The sequence below is a fragment of the Phoxinus phoxinus genome (genome assembly GCF_949152265.1).
Source record: "Phoxinus phoxinus genome assembly, chromosome: 2".
Lineage (NCBI taxonomy): Eukaryota > Metazoa > Chordata > Actinopteri > Cypriniformes > Leuciscidae > Phoxinus > Phoxinus phoxinus.
In genome coordinates this window covers 42,227,973-42,242,696 of record NC_136877.1, presented here as the reverse complement: position 1 = coordinate 42,242,696, position 14,724 = coordinate 42,227,973, and the positions used below count along the sequence as shown (strand labels likewise).

Here is a 14,724-nt window from a genome sequence, read left to right as displayed (position 1 = left end):
GCAACTGATCACTCTTTATTATCATTTCCATTTCACAGAGTTAAAGTCTTTCCTAAAAATGAAAAAATCTATTTTAATATATTGAAACTTTAGCACTCTACATGTTGCTTGCAAAGAAGGAATGTTTTTATTATAATTTGTGGTACTTTTGTATGCTGAGAACACATACTTTCACTTCATTTTAAATCGTGGTCTGATACATCATTTGTAATGCATGAACGTACAAAATCGAGTTTGTAGTGCCAGAAGCATTGGTATACTTGTGCAAAATATATTTCAGGATATGCAGTAGGCTACAAACCCATGACCATGCTAATGCTAGCGATGCTATTCCACAAGTTGTACTAGCAACAGAGCCTGCGCCAAATCTGGTACTTCTAATTCACAACTAATTAATCTTAAGGAGTTGTGGGTGACTTCTCGGGTAAAGGTGGTTGCAGTTTGGCTCTTCTCCGACTGATATATGGGGATTCTGGCACTGTTTTAGGCATGTGATGGCTGATTTCTGGGGAAATGGAAGAAGTTGTGGGTGAGTTTTGGTCTGCTTTTGGCATTGAACTGGTTTACTTTTGGCTAGCAGCTTTTGGGTCAGTCTTGGACCATAATTCGTAGTGGTACTGTATGTAGGCCAAACTCACAGCTGAAATTTAAGCAGATTCAGCCAAGAATCAATTTGTTATTTGGAATAAAACATTTTACCCAATCAAATTGGCAACTTACTGCAAACCATGTCCCCTTTTTGAGCAGTATGTTTGTATATTTTAGGGAAACGTGTGGTAATGATAGACAATCAGGATAAGCTACTGTTAGTTCGCATTTTGCCGTATTCGTCCTGTACATTTGCGTGATTTGTTTTGGCAGAACAAATTGAGGTAAACTGAAACTAACTTTTTTCTCTCTCCGACAACAGTATGCTTTAGACAAAAACATGGTTCTATTTATCAAAATAGATTTATGTTTGCACTAAAAAATGTTTACTGTTGGGAGACGACTGATGAAGATAGAGAAGTTATACTGCCCTTGATCAAGTCATGTGGTAATGATTGTATTTACAAGATAAGCACACGTGGGGAAACTCAGGAATGTTTTTGAGCCCCTTTCCAAGATGGGGGCTAGTCAATTTAAGAATGGAGGAAACTAACTGCCATTGTACTCATAATTCTCAAATAGCTATGCTAAAATAGAATAACGATAAAGCTTATCATAAAATACTACTATCTTAAACAAAATGTATTTTTAAATAGAGTATTTATAGTAGCTACAGTTAGGAATTAATTTTTTTTATTAAAGACCATGCATCCAAAATTAAAAATAAAAGTTAATACAACATCCTTCTCCAGTGATTTTTTATATTTTTCCTGTTATCATGTCAGTGATCGCCCAAAATGTATTATATTTAACATTTATTTATTTTAAAATTTGGAATTTTCTTTTTTTTGGTGCTAAATTCAAGATTTACTTGTACTTATTTAATTGGGTGAAAGCTCTGCACCATAAACTTCAGGCTAACTTTTACAAACTAATGTTGCAATATTGGCTGAAAAACGTCCACTGCAGGGTATTTTTGTCCTTGCCATAAACTGATCCATTAAACTGATTATAGTAATTCATCTAGAGACTATTCAGTTACACAAACCGTGATTTGTTGCGTCTTTGTTTGAAAGTACTCTTGGAGGAGAGAACGTAAGTGACAAACAAACATGATCTATCTAACAAGCTTATTATTTGTTACAACTCGGATCTTTCCCAAGGAACAGTCTTGGCAATCCAACGCTTTACTTAAACTGACAAGTATAGTGGAGTCATATGCATATGAGGTCACACAATATTCTGGAGCGCTCTTGTCCAAAATATACTTTTCAGCTCACTCAGTTCTGATTGTTGACAAATCAAGAGAGACATGGGAATATGAGTTGAAAATCGCTATGGACCAAATGCTTTTTTTCCAGAACAATGCAGTGACACTGTTGGCTCTGATAAATAAATAAAACTTGGTGATTTACTTGCTGTCTGGCTACTGCGATCTCGCTAGGATTTGAAGCACAGCCATTATTTGAATCAAGTCTAGATTCAAACTCTCTAACTGGATTAAATACTAAACATGTTACACTCCATAAAAGCTGCATAGTTATAATCCAGAAGTGAAGTATTTCAGATGTGGCTTTAGAAGAAACTACATTCTTGCATTCTACAATTGGGTGCAGTAAAGTTAAAAATGTTGGCAACAGGTTAGAAGTACAGTGGCCAAAATATTGGACACTCCATTTCCAGTGGACTCAGAGCATTGTCTCTTAGGAAATTGCACTGATTTTAATCTCAGATGCAACCGCAAAATAAAATATACAAACATTGCCTTCACTGTTGCTAGGAAATGCATCGCACTGACCTGGAAGTTGAATTCCCAAAATGTATCCTCCTTGTAAAAATACACAGGGTTAAGAAAACCTACATTTGGAATATATCTAAATGAAAAAGTTAAAAAAATGTGAGATGTGCTTGACCAATGAAAATATATGTTGGGGTGTCATGAGTGGTTGCCAGGGGGTCGCTATGTGGTTGCTAGGGTGTTCTGGATGGTTGTCAAGTCCTGGTCTTTAGATGTTGCTCTGCTCCTTCTTTCACTGTATAGGTTTCTCATTATTTAGCCATTATTTACATAGCCAACTGTGCTGAAGTTAGGTACCACATTTTAGTATTTCTAGTTGGGGAATTTAACAAATTCCTCTCTTCTCCAAGTTTTAAACTTGGTGCAACACTTAATATGAGATATAAATACTTTATCAATCTTTTTATCAAGTTATTATTATCTTTTATGTGGTTTAGTGTATATTGAGGTCCAATTACCGGTAGGCTCTATGTACTGTACTTGCACTCAAAATGCTAAATTGTCATAATGATCGGGAAACTCAAGCTACACATTTAGAATCTGTTTATTTAGCAATTTTGTCTTCATTAAAACAATAAAGAACAATACATAAACAACTGAATGATTGCAGGCAGGTGTTGGACACAGTGAATAAAATGGAGAAAGAAGAACAATTCCCACACACTGCTGTAGCTCTCAGTAAATCCAATATATATTTTTAAATGATTCGGCCTTGCAAATTTTTTTTAAATGATTCGGCCTTGCAAACATTTTTTTTCCACTTCATTAAACAAACACCAAGAACGGGGTTCATTTTCAGGTGTTTAATTCTGTTTAATGTGCTGTTTAATTCATAATGACATACATTTGGCATTGATGGAGTGTAGTGCATCTGAATTAGTCAATATGAAATCATAAAGTAAACAGAGACAGTTTGACTGTGTGCTATAGTTCAGAAATCTGTGAGTAACCTGAGAGAGGTGTTTGGTTTTCCTCTTTAGCCAGTATTGTGAAATGACTCCTCTGTAGACGTCGGAGAGCTCAGTCGTGAGACGCAGTAGAGACTCTGAACAGCACGTCTGTGTGCGTCTGCCAGTGGAGTCTGCCATCTTTTGCTCTCAGTTTTTTTAATGTGCTCAGGAGTGCCCAATAAATGACACACCAGAGAACCCAGTAAATATTGTGGGTTTTCTGAGTCACACACTGCGTGGTCCCGCTGTCATTGAATTTCTCTGGTTCCTTCTGGCTTCGAGCATCTTGCCGTACCATTGGACTGACCTCCATGCTGTAAAAATTAACGGTAACACTTTATTTTGATGGTCCCCTTTAGACGTTGTGTTGACTAAGTAACTTTGCACTTACATGTCAACTAACTCTCATAGACCGTCTGCTTAATATCTGCTAACACTTTATTTTGATGCTCCCCAACAGACATTCTATTGACTATAAGTAACTTTTCAACTACACTTCAAATTATTCTACCTCTAAAACAAAAGTCCTCAAGCCTGAGTTTGGTATTTGTTCTAATCTGTAGCATAATATGTCTAGCTTTGTGTGTGTACCATTGTTTATAAACGGTCAGGTTTCATTTCAATAGCCATAGTTGTCAAGTCATAAGCTAACCTCTAGCTAGCATTAGCCGACAGACTCCTCAGCTTCATCGTAGATGCTAAATGAGTGTTGATTTCTTCTCTAAAGCATTGAGGTGATCTCTTCCAATCCCATTTTCATGTCAGAGGGTTGTGATGAGAAGAGACGGGAGTAAACTAGGTGCTGTTCTACCTGGTGAGCCTGGCGAGAGACCATAAAGATCTGCCGCCCATCAGGAAGTCTTATAGAGGGAACCTGCGATAGTAACTTTTAAAACAATAGGGATTTGAAATCTAATCTGAGGGCAATTTACAGAATCACTCTTGACTGGAAAGTTTAGTCTTCAGGGACATGGATTGCTGTTAGATCATTGTAAAAGCTGACATCCCATCACCGCTGCGAGGTTAGCTAGTCAAAGCCCGCTGCTGCTAGTCTGTTTTCATTGGCAACTACCGGCGGACTGTTTAACTAGGACTGCGGTCCAACATGTGAAAGTAAGAAAGCCTTTACACACATTCATGGTAATAGAACTGTACAAGCAGGGATGTTACATTTTCCAAATGAAAATGAGCAAGAATTTGCAGAATGCAGGAAGAAATCTGCCTTTCCCACAGAACAACTGCACATTATCCATCTAAAGAATCTTTTTTGAAATGGAGGTACACCACTGTTCAAGTTTGGGGTCAGTAGGATTTAGATTTTTTTTTTTTTGGGGGGGGGGGGGGGGTTAAAGAAGAAATTCATACTTTTATTCAGCAACAATGATGCATTGATTTGATCAACAGTTCAAATCCAACAAAGAATCCTGAAAAAAAAGTATCAAGGTTTCCACAAGAATATTAAGCATTATTTTAAACATTAATAATCAGCATATTAGAAGGATTTTTGAAGGATCATGTGACACTGAAGACTGGAAAAATGATGCTGAAAATTCAGTTTTGCATCACAGGAATAAATTACATTTGAAAATAAATTCAAATAAAAATCTAATATTTTAAATTGTAATAATATTTCACAATATTGCTGTTTTTACTGTATTTGTGATCAATTAGTCTTGATGAGGATTAGAGATTCAAAGAAATCAAGTAAAATATTCCGTCATTATTTAGTGATCCTCTTTCTTTTTCTTTTGCTCTTATATTTTCTTTGAAAGGCATTAACATAAAAAAAGTTTCAATGAGAACAAATGTAGAATTTTTAAATGATAACTTTTCAAGGGCCTTCATGCTGTTTTTATACACAATATAGATTGTTAAGCTCCAGAAACCACCAAAAAAACACCATAAAAGCATAATAAGTAGTTCATATGATTTGTGCACTATATTGAAAGTCTTCTGAAACTTTGTGTGCAGAACAAACGGAAATTTGAAGAAAATTGGTTGTTGTCCACTGAAAATCTTGCCCTCCACTGCAGCACTTGAATCTTATTCATTACATGTTTAAAGTGGCACTAGTTACGAACCAATGTTATGTCAAACTTGATGTGCCATTTTTAAATCTGTATGTAAATGAGATTTCAGAACAGAGTTGTTCTTAGACACGACACGAGTCAGAGTCTCGTGTCTTATTGCTTTATTACAGTCTTGGCTGCTTTTAGATCAGACACATGGGAGGTTCAATTGATTCGACACCAAATAAAAAGGCAGTCTGAGCTAGACGTTAGTATATTTTGCTCTATAACTTATATCAACACACAGGAGTTTGAGTGGGTAAAGATATCAAGCAAAAGTATTCTGGAACGCAAGGAGCTCAGCTAATGTTCAAGGTCAGTGTGTAGCTGGTGTCCAAGTGGGATTTACTGGTGGGAAAAGTGAAGGAACTCAATGGATAGGTGGTGGGTGACCGAAACATAAATAAAACTGGGGAATGAATTAGTGTTTTTCTTCTAAAAAAAAGTTTGTGCAGCAATAACATTCACAACTGAGAACGATATGATTTTTCGGGTCAAAAGAGGAGAAACCTGAGACCTAAAAGTAGAGGGCATCATTGAACAGTTTAGTATGGGAAAACAATCCATTAATAAAAGTCATGGAAATGTCTTGGAAATTCATTGGTTAAAAGGTGTGGGAACCCTTCAGTATAAACAATTTAAAAAAAAGAAAAAAAGTACAGCTTAGTATGCATTTTCTTGCCTTTGTACTTTTTTTTTTTATTAACCGAAGACATTCATGCACCTACATTTCCGGTCAAATGTTTGGAATAATTATGATTTATATAAATTTAATAATAAATTACGGTAGTCTTCAGTGTCACATGATCATTCAGAGTTAATTCTAATATGCTGATTTGCTGCTAAAAAAACATTTCTTAATACAAAAATTACTTATTATTATCAATGTTGAAAATGGGTGTGCTACTTTGTATTTTTGTTGAGACCATGATACACTACAATTCAAAAGTTATTTGAAAGGATAAGTAAATAATGATTCAGTACAGAAACATTCAATTGATCATAAGTGACTGTAAAGACATTTATAATGTTACAAAAGATTTCTATTTCAAATAAATGCTGTTCATTGAACTTTCTATTCATCAAAGAATCCTGTAAAATGCACACAAAAATATTAATCAGCAAAATCACAGGGATAAATTGAATCACGGGGATAAATTACATTAATTTTTTTTTTAATTCAGATAGAAAACAGTTATTATATATTGTAATAATATTTCAGAATATTATACTATTCCAAACCTTTGACTGGTATAACATCAGAAAATTCAACCGCATTGCTTAGAATGGTTTACTTATAGTGGACTCTTTTCAGAAATTGGATTCGAGAAAATATTTGAGTATAAAAAAAGTAGTACATCTTTAAATGTTGGTGTTTTTGTGTATTGCAGTCCTCAAGAACGACCCGCTCAGATGAGGAAAGGGACACCGGTTGGGATGCCTGGGGCTCGTGGAGTGACTGTTCTCGTACCTGTGGAGGTGGAGCCTCGTATTCTCTTCGCAGGTGTCTCAATGGAGGGTGAGTGAACACACACACACACACACACACACACACACACACACACACACACACACACACACACACACACACACACACACACACACACACACACACACACACACACACACACACACACACACACACACATTGTGTTGAAACTCACGATTATGGTAAGGGGAGAGACATTTGCCAAACATGCTGGAAGCGGTTGACCAATCAGAACACATAGGCCCAGCTGACCAATCAAAGCATATTCGGCTTTTCAGAAGGAGGGGCTTTATAGAGACTGAAGCTCAAGCTAATCAGAGCTTTACTGACAGACTGGGAAGAGATGTGCTGCAACAATGTCAAATATGTTATAAAATAATGTATTTTTACATTCAAGCTGTGTCATGTTTCTGTTTTTGACCCTGTTCACTGTCTATATACGATGCGGTTTCACAATATACTGATGCAATATACTGTTATAAGTTGTGAAATATGCTGTCACCAGTATTCCATCCCATAATACCCGAAATTATTATATTTGTATTTATTTATAGACATTTATTTACTGTGAATTTCTGGCAACCACAACTGCCTTTTTTCCCCATGAATCAGGATTTTTTCTTTTAGAGTGTGCAGTTGATCCAAAAAGTTTTTTGACATTTCAGTTACATTTTATAATTAAAACAAAATATCGAATCAAGTGCCATCTGAAAACAAGTTATGCTTTTCTGATGACTAAATTCACTTTTCTTGTTTAGAGATAGATGTCTTTTGGCTAGGTTTTTCAAATACTGCAGCTCTTTTTCTACAGACAAGAACACGGTACAATTAGCTTATCTGTCTTTGTTATATTGTATTGTATATGACAACAGTTGATTTCAGTCGTCAACATGCCGATATCTGTCATGATGTCAGGCTGCAGAAGTGCAGAAGTGCTTCGTTTCCAGAGAGAATGGAAAACTTGACAGACACTTTGGACTCAAGTATCTTTCTCTCTCTTTTTGCAATTCAACTTCTATTTCTGTCTTATTTCTCTCCTTCTAAAGCAAAAAAAAAAAGGTTTTGTTCCTCAAGTAATAATGTTAGTACACATTATGCATGTGCATAATTTACATGATTTAGAATATATTAAGGAAGCCGTTGTCATTAAAATGAAGCCGAGAGAATTGAATGATTCATGGATACAGCAAAGTGTGTTTTCTGGGTATAATATTCATCTTGAAATGCAAATTGGGTTGTTTTGTTTGTAGACAATTTTAGTTTCTTAAACATTAAAACAAACTTTTTTGACTTGTAAAAAGTATGTTTGTTAACTTTTTAATCGTAAACTCTGTAAAGGTGAAATGTCTTTTTTTGTGTTAACATACTTTGTCCTATCCCAACTTAATATGACATTAATCAGATCTTCTCCTGAAAAGTGTAAACACTGGCACTTGCCTGACCAGCCCAACACAGCCCAACTCTGGCTCAACCAATGGCATTAGTTTGGGGCGGGACTTACTGTTTTTCTCAAGTTATCAAGTCTAAAGGCACGTTCACACCAAGGACAATAACTATAATAATAACGATAAAGATATATTTCTTAAAAAGCGTTATGCCTAGTTCTGTCGTGAAACTCTAGATGGCGCAGGCTGATGGGTCCTTAACGCAAACTAATGAGATTCACAGCGTTAACTACAGACCTGAGAGAGAACTTGTGTACTTTCTACTGACCAACTTCCATTTAAATGAATAGGAATGCTAACGGACAGCTCTCTTCCGGTGTATCAGTCCTCACTGAGACAAACAGAGCAATGCTTTGATAGCGCCATAGTGTATTTCACCCAAATAAATGGCTTGTCTCTGTGCATTAAAATTTGGATATCTGTTTTGTTTTTTTATCATGTTGGACACAATTATGTTTTTGGAGCTCATTGCCCATTACTTCATTTCTGGAGGGTAGATGACAAAAGCCAAAGCAATACTCATAGAAAATGGAAGTCACACACCACCATTTATGCCACAATATTCATTTAGAGCTAATTGAGCGGTTAGATTCAACTGAAAACAAGAGAAAGGGCCAATTACTCTCCTGGTCTCATTGTAAATGCTTTTACTGACACTCAATGTAAAATTGCTTTCAATGATTTGCATTTAACTGCTTCCTGTGTGAGGATTCTTTTCCCCCAAGAACATTCATTAAGGGTTTTTTAGGTTGCTTTAAATAACGGTGCCTACCAAATGGATGAATGTAAAATACCCTTCAAGAGAATGGGGTCTGTTTTTAAAAGAAATATATAATGCTCACCAAGGCTTTTATTTGATCAAAATACAGTAAAACAGTAATGGTGCATTCACACCGGACGCGAATAGCGCGTCAGGCGCGAGTGATTTCAATGTTAAGTTAAACGCTATTCGCGTCCGGTGTGTAGGGACCGTAATATTGTGAAATATTATTACAATTTAAAATAACTGTTTTCTATTTGAATATGTTTTAAATGTAATGCATTCAATAAACAGTCTTCAGTGTCACATGATCCTACTGAAATCATTCTAATATGATGATTTGCTGCTCAATAAACATTTATTATTAATATCAATGTTAAAAAAGTTGTGCTGCTTAATTTTTCTAGAAACCGTAATAAAAATGTTTTAAATTATTTGATGAATAGAAATGTAATCATTTATTTGAAATAAACATCATAAATATCTTTACTGTCACTTTTGATCGATTTAATGTGTCCTTGCCGAATAAAAATAAGGATTTCTTTCAACAAAACAAAGTTTTGATAAGTTTGTAGTCAAGCTTTTGTCTCGTCTTATGTACTGCTGCATTTTTGAAGTATCTCTTTGGTTTATAGGGTTCTTGAGTTTGTTTGACTCGTGGGTTGGGGATTTATACAAAAAGAAAATCTTGTATTAGTCAATCAAAAGATTTTTTTCAATATCAAATTCAATAACAAATTTGGCATTTGATGCCATTTCATCCACAGAAAAATGTCTTGCGCAGATAAAGTCTTTGCGATATTAAACAGACCATCATGAGTTTGCTGTGTGCTACTGAAATTACCCCCGCTCTCTTCCTCCTTTTGTTTATTGTCAGTAGAACTTAAGAAGTGCTCGAGCTGCGGGCCAGCTTGTGTTGTGATTGGGTTCTGCTGATTACAAGACGATCTGGAAGTGATTCCACAGTTGATTATGTGGTCAGCGAACAAAGACGCTCTTTCTGAATCGTAGCATCCGAGCAATATCGCTTGCACACAGGCCAGAGCACCTGTTAAAGAGCACTGGAGTAGAAATAACAGAAGTGGAGACAACTCAGGCCGTAGTTGACCTGAAAGAGAAGACTGATCAGAGATTAAGAGTTTAAGCTAACAAAAACACATGCTTTTGTTGCATTATGAAGTACATTGCAGTAATCCTTTTATTGATATTATAATTAATTTAATTCAGCAAGGACACGTTAAATTGATCAAAAATGACAGTAAAGCTGTATTCATAAAAGTGTTTTAAGAAAATTTCCTGAAGGATCATGTGACACTGAAGACTGGAGTAATGATGCTGGAAATTCAGCTTTGTACACTCAAAAAAATGCTGGGTTGTTTTAACCCAAATTTGGGTCAAATATGGACAAACCCAACTATTAGGTTAAACTTTTTTTTTTTAAATGTAATCCAACGGCTAGGTTCAAATAGAACATAATATAATCAGTCATTCTGTCTACATTGGATGCAGAAGGGCGTGATGCGACACAACAAATTCCAGACAGTACATTGATGCCCCGTTTCTTTTCTAACGTACTTCAAGCATTCACACTACTTTCGACATGAAGAACAAATGGATTTGCAATGGTCACTTTTGTCCGGTGTGTACAGCTTCTAGCTGTTGTAATGCGACACGACAATGGTCGCATTCGGTGTAGACACAGAAATACTGTTTAAAAAAATTGTATGCAGGATGCAGTGCATACTATGCAGTATTCTCTAAATATAAGCTAGAATTCAATTCCCAATCATTTTGCTCAAGGGCAGGATGATTGGAGAAAAATATTCTCTAATAAGATCTTAATAACAGTCTGGTTGCATCTTCCCTCCATCCCTCAGTGTGATGTGAACCTTTTCTGTTTAGGGTGACTGCTGCTCTTCTGAACGGAATTAATAAGCTGAAATATGATAGGCTAATGTTTTTAGGCTGAGGTAATAGGACATTTAGAAAGCCAATATCCTGTTGTCCTTTTCTCTGTATTTCTGTCTCTAAACATCCCTTTCTCAAAACACATTGCTGCATATTTGATACAGCTGCTGGATTCATGTTTTTTGGTGCCATTAGAGATAATCACAAGTTGCAAATCAATTTAGTTTTTTTTTTTCATGCACATCTTCTGGCTTGACAGTGTTGTTGTTATTACCTGACTGGCAATCTAAGTGAAAAATATTTCACAATAGAAAATAAGGCTTTTTGTCGAGGAAATTTAGTTTTTTATATGCTGCAGAATGCATTCATTTTATGTTTTCAAAAAGCAAACAAGCAAACAAAGAACCTCACAAACGAGTGGGGAAAAAAATGATCAGGAGCAGGTCTAAAAATGATTTCTGTAGGGATAAATAGGGTGTTTCCTTTCCCCTTGATACAAAAGACGGAGCAGCTGTACCGCATGAAGAACAATGACTTTGTAACACTGTATCTGATTTTGTTGTTTTGTGTTTGTTCGACAGGAACTGTGAGGGCAGAAACATCCGCTACAGAACATGCAGCAACACAGTAAGTCAGTATGATATGTTATGAGGCCCACCAGGAGTCTCCATCTATAGAAGTGCCACACATAGAGCCGTTCATAAATGCATACAGATGCCCCATCCCTTGCATGTTCGTTTATTAGATTTTAGGACTAATTTGGTCATTCATCCTGTTACCAGTAAGAGGGTAGCACTCACAGGTCCGTTTAACACATTTTAATACTATTCATTTTAGTGGAATTCCACAGATTTTCCCTGAAACACTACAAAAAGTCTGCAGATTAATCACAGTTTACTCAAGGAGGATTTAACCTTTCATAAATTCATGTTTACTCAATTTGGCAGTGTACTTTAAACGTTTTTACAGAAGTACAATACGGAATACTGTTTGCATTTTTTTTTGCTAAATATTTGCGTTTCCCTGAGAAACTATGTTTTCACTTGGAAAATCACTTAAATATAGTTTTCCCTCCAACCTATTTCCTATTTCATGTCCCTTTAGGGCAGGGGTGTCCAAACTCAGTCCTGGAGGGCCACTGTCCTGCAGAGGACCTGCTAAACTTTGCAGGACAGTGGCCCTCCAGGAGCAGGAATGGACACCCACAGCTTTAGGGTCTCCCTAAGAGAAGTGAGGGAGAAATGGAAGTAATTTCATAAGATTTTATGTGTATTTTCCTCTCTGAGCGAAGTGTGACATGCAAATTTTACGGTGGGAATCAAGAGCTGGTTATTAGTTTTAAATATTTGATTTCATTAACAGATATTAAAGGTTTACATTCTTTTTCTAATGCAAGTGAAGTACATTTTCTATTCGCAAATTATTTATTCTTTTGAGTTGGATCTTTTCCTTGTATTACGCATGACCAATATAGAGTGATTCATGAACAAACAAACAGTGAGCCAGTTCTTTATTGATTCTTTGATGAATCGTTCAAATTATCCAAAAATCAGTCTTTTTTATCCAAAAAAATAAACGTTGATGGAATTGTTATTAACCAGAGCTGTTTAGTGGAATCAGAACCAGAATTGTGCTTTATGATTCAGTCAATAGTCCCCAACTGCTCGACAAACTCATTTTGAGAGCTGTTAGATGCCCATGTGTTTCAAGGACCATTTTCATCAAAAGCAAGTGTTTTCCTACCATTGAAGTGGTTTCATCTGAAATCACATTCCTCCTTCACCCACAATTCCAATCAGAGCCATCTGGGAAAGATTCCCAGCATAACATTTATTCAATTTCCATCAAAACAGTGAGAACTGATGCTTGGTCTTCCCTGTCAGGCTTCATAATTGCCATTGAAGAGAGTCATTGTTGAATTGTTCTTTTTATTTCCATTACTGATCCTGACATTTGTAATCGCTCTATCCGATGGAGACGTTTGAATAATGGGCATCACTGATGATCTTTGCACATGGGGGTTTCTGAGCCGATCGAATGATTAAATGAGTTCAGAGTCCCTAGCTATCGAGGAAGAATTGTGGTTTTCTTCAGTGCACAGGAGTTGACAGGAAATATTGTTTTTCAAAACATGGTGGTTTGCCACAGTTCAATTACACCGTCTCCATTCGTTAATGCACCCGGTCATCTGCATATGCTTCATGATGTTACGCATAAGGTCGCGATTTAATCTTACCACATAGAATAGAAAATAATATTTCCAGTGTCATTGTCTGGCCAGCTGTTACTGTTGGGCCTTTTAAATGTCAGTGTTATTATATTATAGTCAAAGATGTGAAAAATATCTGATAGCTGCCAAATTTTCTTTCTACCAATCAGGACTGTCCGCTAGAGTCAGGTGACTTCAGGGCTCAACAATGCTCTGCCCACAATGACATCAAGTACCAGGGACAAACCTACGAGTGGATACCTGTGACGTACGACCCTATTTCACCCTGCACCCTCCGATGTCAGGCCCGCGGGAAAAGCCTGGTGGTGGAACTGGCGCCCAAAGTGTTGGACGGCACTCGGTGTAAAGCGGACTCTCTGGATATGTGTATCAGTGGGATCTGTCAGGTAACCGTTACTGAATAAGCTACGGAAGCTCCCTTCGAGTTTGAAATATCAGAGCATTTCATCATAAGAGTTGCCACAAGGGGCACTATAGCTGTCAGTTGTCTATTTAAAGGGATAGTTCATGCAAAAATACAAGACTTTGGTTAATCTTCGAAACAAAAATGAAAATATTTCATAAAACCGGAGAGATTTCTGTCACTCTTTTGAAATTCCTGGTAACTAAAACTGTAAAGATCCAAAAAGGTCATAAAGGCATTGTAAAAATGAATCCATATGAATCAGGCGGTTTAATCCAAGTCTTGTTAAAAGATATAATCACTTTAAATGATGAATAGATTTAATTTATGATTTAATTTACGTCTAAACTATGATCGACACACATACAAAGAGAACATCACATATGGTAAACACTAGGGCTTTAACGGTAAATGATGGTTTGGTACTTACCTCTGTTTTGACGTCACGGTTCATTACGTTTTCTGTACAGAACAAAGCAGGCATTTTTATTAAACAGTAGTTTACTGAACTACTGTATGTGATGAGCTCTATGTATGTGTTTATATGTGAATAAAAGCTAAAATAAATCTGTTCATCATTTAAAGCAATCCTATCACTTCACAAGACTTGAATTAAACCACTCGATTCATAAGGATTAATTGTCACCTTTTCCATTGTTTCTTTGCTTGGTTTTGTACTGATTTTGTACTTAGTTTCTGGCTTGGATTTGTGAGAAGTTGTAAAAACGACTGTCTAGCGGAAGTAGGTGCTTACCAGGTGCACTTGAACGCAGTATGAGATGGCAAAACTCCCAGAAAACCAAAAGTTCTGTTAAAAACTGAAATCCGAAAATGTTATTTATGCATAAGCCTACTTAAGTGAGCATTTACAGCGCTTAAGTTAAGACCTCTGTCCTTTAAAGTACAGTCTAGGCTTTTTGATGAGGTGAAAAACGTTCTTCTGAAGCCAGTCACTCAGTATTTACGAGACCTTTTCAGCTCTTTTCTGACATGCATTACTGTACTATTAGCACAATGAGAATAAGCTTTACAGTTTTATCCTTTTCTTTTCCTGAATATATTTGGATCAGATCTCCATCCACTG

At 36.2% G+C, this 14,724-nt stretch overlaps 1 protein-coding gene across 1 annotated transcript in view; it reads left to right on the top strand.

The window, feature by feature from the left end:
- The window catches only part of adamtsl3 (ADAMTS-like 3), a 153,545-nt gene that overhangs the window by 71,264 nt on the left and 67,557 nt on the right, over nucleotides 1-14,724 (top strand). Inside the window, exons 4-6 of the mRNA XM_079638219.1 lie at nucleotides 6,797-6,924; nucleotides 11,589-11,634; nucleotides 13,387-13,623. Of these exons, the coding sequence (XP_079494345.1) occupies nucleotides 6,797-6,924; nucleotides 11,589-11,634; nucleotides 13,387-13,623 (411 nt within the window). The remainder of the gene's footprint in view (nucleotides 1-6,796; nucleotides 6,925-11,588; nucleotides 11,635-13,386; nucleotides 13,624-14,724) is intronic.